The 19,171-nt window shown below is 45.1% G+C and overlaps 1 protein-coding gene across 3 annotated transcripts in view; it reads right to left on the bottom strand.

Annotated features, from left to right (window-relative positions):
- The window catches only part of PCGF6 (polycomb group ring finger 6), a 47,008-nt gene extending 30,738 nt beyond the window's left edge, over positions 1-16,270 (bottom strand). For all 3 annotated transcript variants that reach the window (XM_062214087.1, XM_062214089.1, XM_062214088.1), the window contains exons 1-7: positions 15,920-16,270; positions 15,131-15,230; positions 14,945-15,041; positions 13,595-13,650; positions 13,439-13,498; positions 10,438-10,546; positions 431-458 (exon numbers count right to left, since the gene is read on the bottom strand). In XM_062214087.1, the coding sequence (XP_062070071.1) occupies positions 431-458; positions 10,438-10,546; positions 13,439-13,498; positions 13,595-13,650; positions 14,945-15,041; positions 15,131-15,230; positions 15,920-16,270 (801 nt within the window). The remainder of the gene's footprint in view (positions 1-430; positions 459-10,437; positions 10,547-13,438; positions 13,499-13,594; positions 13,651-14,944; positions 15,042-15,130; positions 15,231-15,919) is intronic.
- Positions 16,271-19,171: the final 2,901 nt, after the last annotated feature.

Below are 19,171 nucleotides of genomic sequence, written 5' to 3'. Positions count from 1 at the left end.
TGCTACACAGGAACTCATTCTTACCTCTAAAGCCTCAGGAAATGATTGAAGTACCAAATTAGGGCAGGTTAACTTAAGCGGAAAATGTTACACATAAATGAAAATTTCAGCTCATATTTAACTCTAAATGCCACTATGCAAAAAAAAAAAGTTTTGAAACATATTTTATCACCCAATTAATACAGCACTTGGCTTTACAGTTTTAAAAATGTTCCACTTATTTCTCCTTTGTTCTGAGTTAATAACAAATCCCTGCTTAATAACTCTTTCCCTTATAAGCCTATTATAAGAGAATATCAAATGAATTTTATAATTTAGTAACTTTTACTTATATATGTAATTGAAGACACTTGCCATTGACTGCTAATCTGACTCAAATTCTGTACTAGTCCTCTTCTGAAATGAATGAATGAAAATAAAAGTAAAATACCTTAAAATGTCCTGTGCCTTCATTAGCACTGAAAAAGGAGAGCAAAGTTAATCAATAGGTAATATTTATGCTTAATCATATAACAATAGAAAGGTAATATCAATATAAATATCTGAGAAACATCCATTTTATTTCAATTTTAAAAGTCACCTAAATTTTCATGAAATAAACATCGGTACTCTGAATTATCACTTCTGCCACCTAGTGGTAGGACAAGGCAGTCTTATTGAATATTTTAAATTACTTTCTTAATTTCAGATAGAATTTCTTCTTCCTTGTTTTGATGGAAAACATATTAGAATTTTATTTTCCTCAATTTTACCGACTTACAGTTGATAAAACTGTATATATTAACAGTGTACATGTTTTCATATGTGTGCACTAAGAAATAATTAGATCAACCTAATGAAATTTTCGCTGAGCATGCTTTTTTGTGTGGTGGGAATATTTACAATCTACTGTATTAGCAATTTTCAAGTATACACTATTAACTGTAGTCACCACACCACACAAATAACTTCTAGCTAAAAGTATATTCTTAATGTTTAGGTCTTTCCCACATTTAGCATGTAACTTCTCAGTTTAAAATAAATTTTTTGTGTTTAAACAAACTAATGTGACTTTTTTCATCTACAATGACCTTTACAACTTAAGATTTCTTATAAGAAGGCTGCTGTATTTTTCCTTTTACCTAGAAGCACAGATGCCCTGATCAAGTCAAAAACTTTCAAGTCATGAGACAGTTTTGTTGAGCATCTACTATTCATCTTTTGAATGTTCTTCATGTAGGCCTCATATTAGTCTGGCAAACCAGGCATTAGTATGCCCATTCTTAGAAGAAGAATATTAGCTCAGAGAAGTTTAATAACTTGCTTCATATCATAGAGACCTAGTAGGTGATAAAGCTGTGATTGAAACTCTGGTGTGCCTAGCGTCAAAGTCCATGCTCTGGGCCAGGCACTTAGCCTAGCCAATAAGGGAATACTTGCCTTTGCTATCTAGTCCTGGCTCCTGACACCAGCTTCTGGTTAATGTGAACCCTGGGAGACAGCAGTAACGACTCAAGTAAACAGGTTCTAGCCACCCATGTGGGAGATCAGGACTGAGTTTCTCACTCCTGGCTTTACCCTGGCCCAGCCCAGCCACTGCAGACATTTTTTTTTTTTAAAGACTTATTTATTTATTTGAAGGCAGAGTTACAGAGAGAGGTCTTCATCTGCTAGTTCACTCCCCAAATGGCTGCCAACGCCAGAGCTGGACCGATCCAAAACCAGGAGCCAGGAGCTTCTTCCAGGTCTCCCACATGGGTGCAGGGGCTCAAACACTTGGGCCACCTTCTACTGCTTTTCCAGGTCATGGCAGGGGGCTGGATCGGAAGTGGAACATCCAGGACTAGAACCAGTGCCATATGGAGTGCCAGCACTGCAGACTGAGGCTTTAACCATGTTTCTCCCTGAAACTTAAACTAATGGGTCCAGTTTGCCTCTTGGTAATCTTATGAACTATGTCACCTACTGTTTTATGTGAAAATTTTCTAAAGATTTGAGACTAACCTTGAGGGACTTGTTTTCTTTTTTCTAAAACTTAATTTTTTTTGTTCTATCCATTACCTTATTTATTTGAAAGGCAGACTGAGAGGAGGAGAGGAGATGAGGAGTGGGAGAGAGGGAAAGAGAAAGGGAGAAAGGAAGACAGAGAAATTTCTTTTAAAAAGATTTATTTATTTATTTGAAAAGCAGAGTTAGAGAGGGAGAGACAGAGAGTGAGATCTTACAACTGCTGGTTTACTCCCCAAATGGCTGCCAACAGCTAGTGCTGGGCAAAGCTGAAGCTAGGAGTAACCAGCTTTTCCTTTTTCTTTTTTTTTTTTTTTTTTTTCAGATTTATTTTATTTATTTGAAAGACAGAGTTACAGAGAGAGGTAGAGATAGAGAGAGGTCTTCCATCCAATGGTTCACTCCCCAGATGGCCGCCAATGGCCGGAGCTGCACTGATCCAAAGCCAGGAGCCAGGAGCTTCTTCTGGGTCTCCCGCGTGGGTGCAGGGGCCCAAGGACTTGGGCCATCTTCTACTGCTTTCCCAGGCTATAGCAGAGAACTGGATTGGAAGAGGAGCAGCTGGGACTAGAAGCAGCACCCAGCCAGCGCCGCGGCTCAATAGGATAATCCTCTGCCTTGCGGCGCCGGCACACCAGGTTCTAGTCCCGGTCAGGGCGCCGGATTCTGTCCCGGTTGTCCCTCTTCCAGGCCAGCTCTCTGCTGTGGCCCGGGAGTGCAGTGGAGGATGGCCCAAGTGCTTGGGCCCTACACCGCATGGGAGACCAGGAGAAACACCTGGCTCCTGCCATTGGATCAGCGCAGTGTGCCGGCCACAGCAGCCATTGGAGGGTGAACCAACAGCAAAGGAAGACCTTTCTCTCTCTCTCTCTCTCTCTCTCACTGTCCACTCTGCCTGTCAAAAAAAAAAAAAAAAAAGCGGCACCCATGCCAGGGCTTTAACCCACTGCACCACAGCGCCAGCCTCCAACCAGCTTTTTCAATGTCTCCCATGTGGGTTCAGGCGCCCAAGCACTTCGGCTTTCTGCTGCTGCTTTCCCAGGCACATTAGCAGGGAGCTGGATAGAAGCGGAGCTGCCAGGATTGGAACCAGCACCCATGTGGAATGCAGGGATTGCAAGAGGCAGCTTTACTTGCTATGCCACAAAACCGGCCACAAGAGATTAATTTTCCACTCTGGTTCACTCCCCAAATGCCTGCAATGAGAACCTGGAACACCATCTGGCTCTCCCTAATGGATGGCAGTGGTCCAAGTATTTGGACCATCTTTTGCTGTTTTCCCAGGTGTATCAGCGTGGAGCTGGATCAGAAGTAGAGTAGCCAGGACTCAAACCAGTGCTCCATTATGGGATGCCAGCGTTGCAGATGGCAGCTTAACCTGCTACACCACAATGCTGACCCAGAGTCCATTTCTTTAATATGTATATATTGTACATATTTTAGTACCACAGATCATTTCAACCTTTATTTCCAAATGATCCTGTATTACTTCAATTTCATATATTGATAATAGTTCAGACATGTGAAGAACACTGTTGATTCTTAACAACAATCCTATGGGCTGCTAGTAGGATCCCCAATTTAGAAATACAGAAACTGATAATCTGGGAATTCCTACCCCAAAGGGTACATACTTTAAGTTAGACTCCTCAAAACCTATGTTCTTTCTATACATTTTACCACCTGCCTTAGATCATTTCTTTTTTTCTTTTTTTAAATAATTATTTATTTAATTGAGTCAGAGTTAAAGAGAGAGGAGAGGCAGAGAGAGGTCTTCCTCTACTGGTTCACTCCCCAATTGACTAGCACGGCCAGAGCTACACTGATCCAAAGCCAGAAGCCAGGAGCTTCTATCCGGGTCTCACCCTCGGGTGCAGGGACCCAAGGACTTGGGCCATCTTATACTAATTTCCCAGGCCCTAGCAGAGAGCTGGATGAGAAGTGGAGCAGCCAGGACTTGAACTGGTGCCCATATGGGATGCCAGCACTGCAGGCGGCGGCTTTCCCTGCCACGCCAGAGTGCCAGCCCCAGTTATTTCTTTTTATAATTTACTTCACACAAAAAAAATGGTGCAGGCATATGGAGCAATAGTTAACCTTCCACTAAAGATGCCCACATCCCAGGGCCGGTATTGTGGTGCAGCAGGTTAAGCTCGACCTTTGATGCCAGCAATCCATAAGTGCACTGGTTCATGTCCTGGCTGCCCTCATCGTGATCCAGCTTCCTGCTAATGCTCCTGGGAAAGCAGTGAAGGATTGCCCAAGTCCTTGGGCCCCTGCACCCATGTGAGAGACCTGGATTGAGCTCCACGCTCCTGGTTTTGGCCTGGCCCAGTTCTGGCATTGAGGCCATTTGGGGAACGAACCAGCATATGGAAAATATCTAAATCTGCATTTCAAATAAATAATTCATAAAAAAAATAGATGCCCATATCCCATAAGTGCCTGGGTTCAAGTGCTGGTTCTCCCTCTCCTTTCTAACTTCCTGCTAAGATACATCCTGGGGAGCAGCAGGTGATGGCTCAAGTATTTGGGTCCCTAGTTCTTGACTCCTGGCTTCATTCAGTATGGCCTAGCCCCGGCTATTGGGAGCATTTGGGGAGTGAACAAATGGACAGAAGATCTTTGTCTTTAAAATACATTATATTTTTGGCTGGCGCCGTGGCTCAACAGGCTAATCCTCCGCCTTGCGGCGCTGGCACACCAGGTTCTAGTCCTGGTCGGGGCGCCGGATTCTATCCCGGTTGCCCCTCTTCCAGGCCAGCTCTCTGCTACGGCCCGGGAAGGCAGTGGAGGATGGCCCAAGTGCTTGGGCCCTGCACCCCATGGGAGACCAGGAGAAGCACCTGGCTCCAAGCTTCGGATCAGCGCGATGTGCCGGCCGCAGCGGCCATTGGAGGGTGAACCAACGGCAAAGGAAGACCTTTCTCTCTGTCTCTCTCTCTCACTATCCATCCACTCTGCCTGTCAAAAAAAAAAAAAAAAAAATTATATTTTTTAAAAATAAAAAGAAATTTTAGAACAAAAAGGATAAGAGGCTGTCGTAAAATCACAAAATGGGGGGCTGGTATTATGGCACATTGGGTTAAGCTCTGCTTGCAACACTGGCATGCCACATCAGAGTGCTAATTGATAGCTCTGCTACTCCACGCTTCTGAACCAGCTTCCTACTAATGCACCTAGGAAGGTGCAGATGGTGGCCCAAGGACTTGAGCCCTGGTCACCCATGTGCGAGATCACAATGGAGTTCTTGGCTTCAGGTTTTGGCCTGGCACTGCCCTAGCTGTTGCAGATATTTGATGAATGAACTAGCAGACCCAAGATTTCTGTCTCTCTATTTCTACCTCTATGTTGTTCTTTCAAATAAATTAATTTTTTAAAAAATCACAAGATGTTCATATGCAATTTTGGTGAGAAATCTAACTTCATATTCTAGTAGCTGAAAGATGACCATGCTAAACCTACCTCAGCGTTTTTTCTTCTCCAATGCAAGCAGGCTCACCAATGAACCAAATATGCCCCTGTGCATAGCACTTAAGAAGTTCATGGAAAATGTAATCAAAAGATAAAACAAGCGGCCAGCACTGTGGTACAGTGGTTTAAGCCATGGTCTACGACATTGGTATGCCATATTGGAATGCCAGTTTGAGTCCTAGCTATTTCATTTTCAATCCAGCTCCCTGAAAATACACCTGGGAGGGCACTGGATGATGGCTCAAGGAGCTGGGCCCCTGCCACCCACCAGATGTAGCTCTAGGCTCCTGGCTTCAGCCTGGCCCAGCCCTAGCCACTTGGCCATTCAGGGTATTGAACCAGCAAATGGCAGGTCTCTTTCTCTGTCTCTCTCCCTTTCTTTCAAATGAATGGAATCTTAAAATAATAATTGGGAATATAGTTTATATAGTTTGCTCCTTTCTACCTTGCTTTTTCTACTTAATACATTTTTTATTCTGATCCACATAACCACAAAATTATCATTATTAACATACATGTATGTGCAGATATACTACTATTTAATCAAAATTTTTTAAAGATTTATTTTATTTATTTGAAAGAGTTACAGAGAGAGGTCAAGACAGGAGAGAGGTCTTCCATCCGTTCGCTGGTTCACTCCCCAGATAGCCGCAATGGCCAGAGCTGCGCAAATCCAAAGCCAGCAGCTTCTTCCAGGTCTCCCACGTGGGTGTAGGGGCCCAAAGACTTGGGCTGTCTTCTACTGCTTTCCCAGGCCACAGCAGAGAGCTGGATCGGAAGAGGAGCAGCCAGGACTAGAACCAGTGCTCATATGGGAAGCCGGTGCTTCAGGCCAGGGCTTTTTAAGCTGCTGTGCCAGAGCCAACCCCAATCAATTTTCTTAAGGACATTTAGGCTGGAACATACCAGATGGTCACAATGTTTAGAGCGGATGAAGCTAAAGCCAAGAACAAGGAACTCCATCCTAGTCTTCCACATTCATGGGAAGAGCCCAAGTACTTGGGCATCATCTGTTGCCTTCCCAGGCACACTAGCAGGAAACTGGACCAGAAGTAAAGTAGGAGGGATTCAAATCAGCATTCAGATATGAGACACAAATTCTGTTATCATAAACTGTGGCTTAGGGGTCGGTGTTGTGACAAAATGGATAAAGCTGACACCTGCAACACTGGCACCGAATATGGGTGCCAGTTTGAGTCCCTGCTGCTCCACTTCCGATCCAGCTCCCTGCTAATGCACCTAGACAAGCAGCAGAAGATGGCCCAAGTACTTGGGCCCCTGCACCCATGTGGGAGACCTGGAAGAAGCTCCTGGCTTCAGATTAGCCCAGTTCTGATCATGGCAGCTATTTGGTGAGTCAACCAGTGCTGGAAGATCTGTCTCTCTCTGTATCTCTGCTTTTCAAATAAATACATAAATCTCTAAAAACAAATTTTTAAAAAATCCATGGCTGAACCCACTGTGCCACTTACTATAAGGGCTTTAGGGATGCATAAAGGACATTTCCTGCCTCGTCGTGGCAACAACAGCACCCCATGGGTGCCAATTCAAGACCCAGCTACTCCACTTCCAATCCAGCTCCCTATAATATAACTGAGAAAGCAGTAGAAGATGGCCAAGTGTTTGGGGCCTTGTACCAATATGGGAGACTTGGAAGAAACTCCTGGCTCCAGCTTCAGCATGACACACAGCCCCAGCAGTTGCAGCCATTTGGGGAGTGAACCAGCAGATGGAAAATCTCTGTCACTCTCTCTCTCTGTCTCTCATTCTGTAACTCTGCCTTTTGAATAAATAAGACATCTTTAAAAAAATCATGCAAGAACACAGAATGAATACATAAAGAGATAAATACAACATTGCACAGCTAGATACTAAACAGATGTTACAGAAAGCCTAGAGTCTATGAGGAAGGACTGAGAAGCTACATAGTCATTGGTAACACAAAATGAGAACTCTAAATTTTTCCAAGTATTTTAGTTTTGTGAGCTGTATAATTGCAATATCTAAAAATTATAGCTTGATACATGCCCAACTCTGTGAACAAGATGGTCTGTTTCATAATGCTATACTATAAGAATAATACCATATGCTACAGTGTTTGATAGAAACAATTTCTTTAAATCACAAAGATATCTAGGGACTGCTGCTATGGTGTGGTGGGCTAAGCCTTCACCTGCAGCGCCGACATCCCATATGGGCGCTGGCTCAAGTCCCAGCTCTTCCTCTTCTGATCCAGCCCTCTGCTAGGGCCTAGGAAGCAGCAGAGGATGGCCCAACTGCTTGGGCTTCTGTACCCGTGTGGGAGATCCAGAAGAAGCTCCTGGCTTCTAATTGGCCCAGTTCCAGGCATTGGGGCCACTTGGGGAGTGAACTAGTAGATGGAAGACCTTTCTCTCTGTCTATAACTCTACCTTTCAAATAAATAAATAGGCCAGCGCCTTAGCTCACTTGACTAATCCTCTGCCTGCAGCACTGGCATCCCGGGTTCTAGTCCCGATTGGGGTGCTGGATTCTGTCCCAGTTGCTCCTCTTCCAGTCCAGCTCTCTGCTGTGGCTCAGGAAGGCAGTGGGGGATGGCCCAGATGCTTGGCCCTGCACCCGTAGCGGCCATTTGGGGGGTGAACCAACGGAAAAGGAAGACCTTTCTCTCTGTCTAACTCTGCCTGTCAAAAATAAATAAATAAATAAATAAATAAATAAAATATTTTTTAAAAATGAGGAAAAAACACATAACTACTTTCAAAAACAATTTGGTAAAATTGAAGAGGAATATATTCTAAGATTCAACAAATCCATACTCTAAAGGACAATCTCACATTTAAACAAGATGATGTGGGGCTGGCACTGTGGTGTAGCGGGTAAAGCCGCTGCCTGCAGTGTTGGCATCTCATATGGGCACCGGTTTGAGTCCTGGCTGTTCCACTTCCAATCCAGCTCTCTGCTATGGCCTGGGAAAGCAGTAAAAGATTGCACAACTTTGGGCCCCTGAACCTGTGTGGGAGACCCGGAGGAAGCTCCTGGGTCAGCCCAGCTTCAGCTGCTGTAGCCAATTGGGGAGTGAACCAGCGGATGGAAGACCTCTCTACCTCTGCCTCTACCTCTCTGTAATTCTGCCTTTCAAATAAAAAAAAATTTAAAAACAAAACAAAATAAAAACCACAGGATGTTTATAACAACATTGTTTATAATAGTAAAAAAAAAAAAAAAAAAGACTGGAAACAAGGTGAATATTCAACAGTACCAATGACAGGGGCAGGCTTTGTGGCAGCAGGTCAAGTCTCCATCTATGACACCAGCCAATCCCATATGAGAACTGGTTCAAGTCCTGGCTGCTCTACTTCCAATGCAGCTCCCTGCTAATACGCCTGGGAAAGCAGTAGGAAATGGCCCAAGTATTTGGGCCCCTACCACCCAGGTGGAAGACCCCTATATATCGAGTTCCAGACTCCTGGCTTCTGCCTGAGCCAGCCCTGGCCACTGTGACCATTTGGAGAGTAAACCAAAGGATAGAGGATCAATCTCTCGGTCTTCCTCCCTCTTTTTAACTCTTTCAAATAAATACACCTTAAAAAAAAAAAAAAACACAGATAATTATGACATATTCATACCACACAATGGTGAAAATGAATGAATTAGAGCTACACATTTCAACACTGATGAATTGGCCAGCACCGCCGGCACCCTGGGTTCTAGTCCCAGCTGGGGCGCTGGATTCTGTCCCGGTTGCTCCTCTTCCAGTCTAGCTCTCTGCTGTGACCTGGGAAGGCAGTGGAGGATGGCCCAAGTGCTTGGCCCTGCACCCGCATGGGAGACTTGGTGGAAGCACCAGGCTCCTGGCTTCTGATCGGCACGGCGCACCAGCCGTAGCAGCCATTTGGGGGGTGAACCAACGGAAAAGGAAGACCTTTCTCTCTGTCTCTCTCTAACTCTGCCTGTCCAAAAAAATAAAATAAAATAATAACAACATTGATGAATCATAATACTGAGAAAAAACAAGTTGGAAAACACAATGTTACACCACTTAAATTTTTTACTAGGGAGGGAGATACCTCCCGTCTGGTTGGTTCATTCCTCAAATGTCCACGAAGGAGGCTCTCAATCCAAGTGTTCCACAGGGATGACAGGAACTTGGGTCATCACCACTGCCTCCCAGGGTGTGCACCAGCAGGAAGCTGGAAACAGGAATGGAGCTGAGACTTAAATCCAGGCTCTCCAAAATAAGCAGTGGCTTAACCGCTGCATCAAATGACTACCCGTAAAGTTTCGTGGTTTTTTTTTTTGTTGTTGTTTTTTTGTTTTTTTTTAAGATTTTACTTGAAAGGCAATTACAGAGGGAGTGGAAAAGAGAGAGATATAGAGAGAGGTCTTCCATCTATTGGTTCACTCCCCAAATGGCCACAATGGCCAGGGCTGGGCTAGGAAGAGGCCAGGAGCTTCATCCCTGTCTCTCAAGTGGGTACATGGGCCCAAATACCTGGGTCATGTTCTGTTGCCTTCCCAGGTGCACTATCAGGGAGCTGAATCAGAAGTGGAGCACCTGGGGTTCTAACTGATACCCATATGGGATGCCAACATTGCAAGTAGCAGCTTAACTAGCTATGCCACAATGCCAGCCCCTGAAAGTTTTTAAATTAGTAAAAACAATTTTATATATTTCTAAGAATGAGTATAAGCATGAAAAAAATATCATGGGAATGACAAATGCCACTTTTTGGAGAATGGCTATTATCCTCTGGGGGATAGGGTATAAACAGAAGAGGTAGCCAAGGGCTTCAGCTCTATTAGCAATGGTTTATTTCTTAAGCCAGATAATGAGGATGCCAGTGCTCTACTCTTTATACCTTGCCCCATATTTTAGATTATTTCATAATTAATTTTTAAAGGGATGTCAGGAAAATCTGATTGCCCAGTGTTCAGGGTGATTTTTAACTGTTGGGACCTAAATAATTCTTCAAGGTAGATTTTTAGGGTACTCACCCAATGAACTCCAGTAACAAAGACATATCAAGTTCAGGTGGAATACGAAACACAGACTCTAGGACTTTTTTAGATCGTCCTTTGTTTGAAGGGACTGGCTGTGGAAAGGCTATTTGGAAGCCAAAGGAAAAAACTGATTTAGAATGAAAATTCCATAAATTGAGATCTTTGAAAACAATTATACAGGTATCACATCAACTATTTAAAAAATAACAAGGCATTCAATCAACCTTTTCTTTAATATCATCAGCTATTCTTTTAAAGACAATGAAATTAGTGGCAAGCCTGGGGACAACTTTGTAATGGAAGGCTCATCAGGCCCAGAGAGCTCAGCAGAACAGCAACAGCTTTCATAGACAACCCTTTAAAAGCACTACTAGAGGGGCCAGCACTGTGGCGCAGTAGGTTCGCCGGCATTCCATATGGGTGCCAGTTCTAGTCCAGGCAGCTCCTCTTCTGATCCAGCTCTCAGCTATGGCTTGGGAAAGCAACAGAAGATGGCCCATGTACTTGAGCCGCTGCACCCGCGTGGAGACCCGGACAGAAGCTCCTGGCTCCTGGCTTCGGATCGGCCCAGCTCTGGCTGGTGTGACCATTTGGGGAGTGGACCAGCGGATGGAAGACCTTTCAGTCTCTTCCTCTCATTGTCTGTAACTCTACCTCTCAAGTAAATAAATAAAATCTTTATAATTAAAAAAAAAAAACAAAAAAACAAACATGTGTGCCAGGCTCACATTTAGCACTTTACAAGCATCACCTCATTTAATCCTTTTTCTTTTCTTTCTTTTTTTTTTTTTTTTTTTTTTTTTTGACAGGCAGAGTTTAGACAGTGAGAGAGAGAGAGACAGAGAGAAAGGTCTTCCTTTTCCATTGGTTCACCCCCCAAATGGCCGCCACGGCCAGTGTGCTGCACTGATCCGAAGCCAGGAACCAGGTGCTTCCTCCTGGTCTCCCATGCAGGTGCAGGGCCCAAGGACCTGGGCCATCCTCCACTGCCTTCCCAGGCCACAGCAGAGAGCTGGACTGGGAGAAGAGCAACCAGGACAGAATCCAGCGCCCCAAATGGGACTAGAACCTGGGTGCCAGCGCCACAGGCAGAGGATTAGCCTAGTGAGCCGTGGCACCGGCCTATTTAATCCTTATTATATAACCACATGATGTAGTAATACTGCTACTTTTTTTTAATAAAGAAACTGAAGCTGTGGTAGACATTGTTGTTCAGTAGGTTAAGCTACCACTTGGAACATCCACAACCCATATGGGAGTGCCTACTCCAAGCCCCAGATCCAGCTTCCTGCTAATGCATCTGGGAGACAGAGAATGATGGCCCAAGTACGTGGGTTCCTGCCCATGTAGGAAACCTGAGGGTTTCCTGGCTCCTGGTTTTGGCCCAGCTCAGCCCTAACCTGCATTTTGTAAGTGAATAAGTGAATAGAAGATCTCTGTCTCTCCCTCTTTATTTATTTTATAAGATTAATTTAGGCCGGCGCCGTGGCTTCACAGGCTAATCCTCCACCTTGCGGCGCCGGGACACCGGGTTCTAGTCCCGGTTGGGGCGCCGGATTCTGTCCCGGTTGCCCCTCTTCCAGGCCAGCTCTCTGCTATGGCCCGGAAAGGCAGTGGAGGATGGCCCAAGTGCTTGGGCCCTGCACCCCATGGGAGACCAGGAGAAGCACCTGGCTCCAAGCTTCGGATCAGCGCGATGCGCCGGCCGCAGCGCGCTGGCCGTGGCGGCCATTGGAGGTTGAACCAACGGCAAAGGAAGACCTTTCTCTCTCCTCTCTCTCTCTCTGTCCACTCTGCCTGTCAAAAAAAAAAAAAAAAAGATTAATTTATTTGAGAGTCAGAGTTTTACAGAGAGAGGGAGAGACAGAGACACACAGAGAGAAAGAGATTGAGAGACAGAGAGATTTTGCATCTGCTGCTTCACTTCCCAGATGGCTGCAACAGCAAGGGCTGGGCCAAGCCAGAAGCCAGAAGCCAAGAGCTTCATTCAGTCTCACATATGGGTAACAGGTGCCCAAACATTTGGGCCATCCTCTGCTGCTTTTCCCAGGTCATTAGCAGGGAGCTGGATCATAGGAGAAGCAGTCAGGACAAGAACCTGAGCCCATACAGGATGCCGGCATCACAGGCAGCAGCTTTACTCACTCTCTCTCTCTGTCATCCACCTTTCAAATAAATATTTTTTAAAAAAGGAAAAGAAAGAAACTAAGGAGGTTCAGGATTGTCGTGCAGCAGGTTAAGCTGCCACCTGCAACATCAGCATCCATTTAAGAGTGCTAGTTCAAGTCCTGGCTGTTCTGCTTCTGATCCAGTTCCCTGCTCTCATCCACATGAGAGACCAGATAGAGTTCTAGGCTCCTGGCTTCAGACTGGATGACCCCAGCCTTTGCAGCCATTTATGGAATGAACCAGTGGATGGAAGATTTGTCACTGGGCCTTTCAATAAATAAATAAATCTTAAGTGGGGGGAAAAAAACCTGAGGTTTAGTGAAATTAGGCAATGTGCCTACAGTAATGTCGAAGAACTAGGATTTAAACCCAAATCTACCTGAATATGAAACACCAATACTGCCAAATTACCAGCATCGTAAAAAAAAAAAAAAAAAAAAAGAATGTTATGCAGTTACTATAGTTACTATGTGTCAGGCACTGTTTTAAGTGCTTGTGTCAATCGATGCATGTTTTTATGAATTGCCATTATTATCACCATTTTGTAAATAAGGAAACTGAAACACTGAAGTAATTTGCTGAAGTCACACACCTAGTAAAGCGGCAGAGCTAGGGACTCAGAAAGGTAGTTTCAGAGATTAAACACTTTAATTCTTATAAACAAACTGGGATACACCACAACATTATCTTTAGAATTTTTCTCGGTTGGATCATATAGTAACTAGTTATCCCCAAAAACAATTTCAGAGGGCAGAAATTTTATTAACTTAGTATTCTTTATAAATGCATTATATTTATAAATTTATATTTATAAATCCAAACTTACCAGGTTTAGGTACTTCTAGACCTCTTTCTTTATAGAAATCATGCATTTGCTTTTTTTCTCCTAAAAAATGATAAAACACAGACTAAATTACACTTAAAATGAAACTAGCAGAGCAGAGATTCTGGGATTCACAACTATGTAATAAAAAAAACTTACTTTCCTCTAGATTGATCACTAATTTGTATACTATGTCTTGTAACTGTCGGTCCAACCTAATAAAAGGAAAGGATGGAGAATACCTCAAAATTTAGGAAAAATGCATTTCAGTACAGAGTGAGTTCACTGAGTTTTCCCTTGGGGATGGATACCTTCTTTTTCAGAGGCCAGTTACTTTTAAGCAGCACTCACAGTACCTAAAATACAATCCAACTGAGAGAATCTCAAGCAATCGTAGGTAATCACAGATTCTCGAAGGTTCACTAAATTGTTTCTTATGTACTAGTCTTAGTCCCTCAAAAAGAACTTGAGTTCATGGCAAAGACTGTATTTTTCACTTCTGTGCATCATCTGCAAAGTGCTCTCCTATGAAGGTAATAAACAAAGTCACAGTATTTGGTGAGTGAACAAAGTAATCTACCTTTAGTTCTCCTTGGAAGCTGAGCAGGAACTGGTTAGTAAGCTACATGACCTACCACAGAGGCTTTTGTAAAGCGCACAGTTGTTACAGGTATTAATTCTAAAAAAGAAAAGCTGCTGGGACAGTTTTACAAATCAGTTAAGATGTTGTGGTGGATGCCCACATAGCTTATCCCCATATCAGCGTGCATGGATTTGAGTCTGGCTGAGAGCTGATTCGAGCTTCCCTCTAATGCACATGCTGGGTGACAGCTCAAGTGTTTTAATCCCTGCCACCCACATGGCAGACTAGTAATGAGTTACTGGCTCCTTGTTTTGGCCTGGCCCAGGTCCAGTCTCCACCACTGCAAACATCTGGGGACCGAACCAGTGGATGAGATTTCTATCTCTGTGTGTCTCTTTCCAACTCTTTGCCTTTCAAATAAGCAAAATTTAGAAAAATAATTTTTAAACAGAATTCTAAATACTGAATACCAAATAAAAAGCTTACACTAGCCTCATTAACATAAATGGGTTAAAATTCTTATGGAAAAAGGTCAATGTTTTTAAAAAAGACCCCAGCATTTGGGGCTGGGGATGTGGCACAGTAGGTCCAGCTTGTCATGCCAATATCCCATATCATAGTGTCATTATCCTGGCTACTCTGCTTCCTATCCAGCTTCCTGCTAACGAGCCTGGGAAGGCAGCAGAAAACGGCTCATGTCCCTGGGCTCCTGCTCCCCATGTGGGGCACCATAATGGTTAAAGTCCCCAGCAGTCAGCACAGTGTCCAACACAGAGTTAAGTGCTCTACACACATTTCTCAAAGGCATATGTAATTCCCATACTTTTAATTTTGAGGGAGGTCAAGAATTTAATCCCAACTACACAAGTCAAGCTTTCAGGAAATGTATACTTAAAACAATTCTAACTTTTATATAGTCTTCTTACCTTATGTTATAAAGAGGCTGTGTTTGATGTACTACTATGTTGCATTTTGGACATCTATTGCTATAGTAAAAGTGTCTTACAATGCAGCTTTTGCAAACTGTCAGAAAAGAAAAAGCTGAAATTAGGATTTTTAAGAACATTTATAAAGCTGAAACCAATATTCAGAAACGTGAACCGTATGCTTACAGGTATGAAGACATTCTGTGATGGTAGTTGCATCTATTAGGTAACCCTTGCAAATGGAACACAAGATGTAGGGGGTCAGCTCAGAGAGATTAATCAGGCGCTGCAAATACAATGGAAATGGTTTAAAATCACAAATTCTTCTCTTCTCACGCTCTTAAGCCATAATCTCAAGATTTCACTGTAAATACCGCGTCACTTAACTACGACATGGAAATACATACATTTACATCTTTAAAACGTCTCTGAAAGATACAATAACACAACCCAAGTCCACGTTTCCAAAGGCTCTCGTTCCCTTGGATACACGGCATACTGCCAGCGAGGGGCATCTTACTTTACGAATTACTCAGGAGATGGGCAAACTTTCCAGATCCCGCAGTCTAAGGTGAGTAAGCTAATTCTGACTAGCAAGGTGTGTCACCCACGTTGAAGAAGAATGCTCCGCTGCAGTAAACCAATCACGCATCTTTGCAAGCCCACTGAACAGACCGAGACGGGCTTATCAGCCTGTCCACCCCCCTCCACCAACCGACGCCGCTCGGCTCCACGGCAGACTCCCCGAGGGCCGGGCACCGACAGCCTCGGCCATCACGCACAGCAGAAGGCATCGGACCCGGGGCGTCCTAGGGGCTCGCGTGAAGCCCGCGCACCAATGCCGGGAGGAAGCTGCCGGGACGCAGGCCCACGACCACGCGCTCAGGCGGGAGGGCGAGGCCCCCGAGCGAGCATGGGCGGCGGCAGCTGGGTCCCGGAGGCCACCGAGGCCGCGCGGTCGGGGGCGCCACCGACCTCCTCCTCGTCCTCCGAGTCCGCCCGGCCCCCCTCCAGCCTCAGCGAGAAGTGGCTCAGCTCTTCCTCCTCCTCCTCCTCGTCCTCCTCCAGCTCCTCCTCCTCCTCCTCCAGCTCCTCGTCGTCGTCCTCGAAGCGGCCGAGGCTGCGCCCCAGGTCCAGCGCGTGGGGCCGGGCGCCCGAGCAGCCGGGAGCCCCCGCCTCAGGCACCAGCGCCAGGCCCTCCTCCTCGGCTGCGGGCGCCGGGGTGAGGGCAGGCGGGGAGCCGGGAGGCGGCGGCGGCGTGGCTGCCGCTCCGTCGGCCTTGGCAGCGGCCGCACAGCCCGTCGTGCCCAACGCGACCCCCTCCATGGCCCAGGCGCCAAGCCTACTAGGCGACGACAGGCGGTCGCGGAGCGCGGGAGTTCTGCTGGCCTTCCTCCGCAGCCAGTGCGCAGGCGTAGGGGCCCAGAGAGGCCGCTGGGAAATGTGGTTCACCTAGGCCAGGTGTCGGGGGCGGGGCTTGGGGGCCCGCCCCTTAAAGGAATCTCACTCCGTTTTCCCTGTGAAAAGTTTGACGCTCCTTGCTCAGTGCTTTATTATATTATTATTAAAGATTTATTTATTGGAAAAGGCAGAGAGAGAGAGAGAGATCTTCCGTCCGCTGGTTCACTCCCCAAATGGCCCTCCTGGAGCTGGGCCTATAAAAAGCCAGGAGTCAGAGCTGCTTGCAAGTCTCCCAAGCCAGTGCAAGGGCCCAAACGCTTAGGCCATCTTCTGCTGCTTTCCCAGACCATAGCACAGAACTGAATCCATCAGCAGCTGCCACAGCACCAGCCCCCTCAGTGCTTTTTAAAAAAATTTTAATATTTTAAAAGATTTATGTATGTATTGCAATTATTTATTTATTTATTTATTTATTTATTTTAAAGGCAGAGAGACAAAGAGTCCCATTTGCTGGTTCACTCCCCAAATGCCCGCAAAAGCCTGATCTGGTCCAAGCATAAACAGAAACTCAATCTGAGTCTCCCACTTGGGTGGCAGTCTCCCACTTGGGTGCCCATCTCAAATCAGAGAGCTAGTTTGAGTCCTGGCTGCTCCACTTCTGATCCAGCTCCTTGGAAAAGCTGCAGCAAGATGGCCCCTGCCACCCCTGTGGGAGACCTGGATGGAATTCTAGGCTCTAGGCTTCATTCTGGCCCAGCCTGGAACATTGTGACCATTTGGAGAGTGAATCACCACGTGGAAGATTTTTCACCCTCTTTCTTTGCCTTTTAAGTAAATAAATAAATTTAAAATGTATAAATAATATATAAAGTATTTGCAGAGGCCATCACTATGGCATAATAGGCTAAGCCTCTGCCTGCAGCACTGGCATCCCATCGTGTTCTGACTGCCCCTCTTCTGATCCAGCTCTCTGCTATGGCCTGGGAAAGCAGCAGAAGATGGCCAAGTGCTTGGGCCTCTACACCCATGTGGCAGACCTAGAAGAAGCTCTGGCTCCCGGCTTCAGATCAGCCCAGCTCTGGCTGTTGCGGCCAACTGGGGAGTGAAACAGTGGATGGAAAATCTTTCTGTCTCTCCCTCTCTCTGTCTATAACTCTAAATAAATAAAATATTTTAAAAATAAAAATATAGGCCAGCGCCACGGCTCACTAGGCTAATCCTCAGCCTGCAGCGCCAGCACCCCAGGTTCTAGTCCCGGTCGGGGCACCAGATTCTGTCTCGGTTGCTCCTCTTCCAGTCCAGCTCTCTGCTGTGGCCTGGGAAGGCAGTGGAGGATGGCCCAAGTCCTTGGGCCCTGCACCCGCATGGGAGACCAGGAGGAAGCACCTGGCTCCTGGCTTCGGATCAGCACAGCGCGCCGGCCGTACTGGCCATTTGGTGGGTGAACCAATGGAAGGAAGCCCTTTTTCTCTGTCTCTCTCTCATTGTCTAACTCTGCCTGTCAAAAAATAAATAAATAAATAAATAAAATAAAAATATAAAGTCCTTGCAGAAAATCTCTTAATCTCTCTCTCTCTCTCTCTCTCTCTCTCTCTGCCTCTCCTTCTTTTTCTGTGTAACTCTGACTTTCAAATAAATAAATCCTTTTAAAAATAAAGAATACATGAATAAAATATAAAGTCCTTGCAATAAACCTCTCAATTTCTCTCTCTCTCTCCCTGTATCTCCATCTCTCTCTTCTCTCTCTCTCCCTCTATATATACAGTTGACTGTTCACATCTACAGGTTCCACATCTTTGGATTCAACCAATTGTGAATCAAAACTATTGGAAAAAAAAAAAAGAATTGCATCTGCACAAACTTTTTTCCTGTCATTATTCCCTGAACAATATAGTATAACGGCTATTTACGTAGTGCTTATGTTATTTTTGGTTTTATAAGTAAACTAGATATGTGAGGGCCAGCGCTATGGCGTAGCAAGTAAAGCCGCGACCTGAAAGCAGTAGAAGATGGTTCAAGTCCTTGGGCTCCCGTACCCACGTGGGAGATCTGGAAGAAGCTCTGGGCTCCTGGCTTCAGATTGGCGTAGCTCCAACCATTGTGGCCAATTGGGGAGTGAACTAGCATATAGAAGACCTCTCTCTCTGTCTCTCTCTCTGCCTCTCCTTCTTTCTGTGTGTAACTTTGACTTTCAAATAAGTAAATAAATCTTAAAAAAATAAGTAGAGATGAATGGAAGTGTATGTGAGGATGTGTTAGGTTATATGCAAATATAACACCATTGTATGGAAGACATTTGAGCATCTACAGATTGTGGTGTGTTAGGGGAGTCTAAAACCACAGATACTAAGGGATGAATGAATATGGTGTTTACAATATTTGAGGTTTCCTAGAATATGTATCTCTTTCATGAAATGAGAATTTCATGTATCTTCATCATGATCTATGTGGCTACACCCAAAACATATTGTGGGCACTTATCTAGGGTCGTTAAACCTCAACAAGGCACCATAATCATGTCATGCCTTGGCACTGGGCCAGGGCTTCACTCTCACCTTAGGTGCTAACTTGTTAGCAGAATGCTGTAAAAGTGGACCCAGCACAGCGAGAAACTACCCTAAACATTATGCCTAGACTGAGAGAGATGATGTAGAATAGGTGAAATATCAGCATTAAAAAGGATTTTCTTTTTTGCTTGTGTCATTATAGAATGGATATTTTAAACAGAAAGCCATGTCTGAAAATTTATGTGGAGCAGGCTTTTGGCACAGAGGTTAAAATGCCGCATGGGAGGCCAGCACTGTGGCACAGCGGGTAAAGCCGCCA

This window comes from Lepus europaeus, chromosome 17 (assembly GCF_033115175.1).
Source record: "Lepus europaeus isolate LE1 chromosome 17, mLepTim1.pri, whole genome shotgun sequence".
Lineage (NCBI taxonomy): Eukaryota > Metazoa > Chordata > Mammalia > Lagomorpha > Leporidae > Lepus > Lepus europaeus.
Note: the sequence above shows the minus strand (reverse complement) of the source record. Positions and strands in the feature narration are given on the sequence as shown.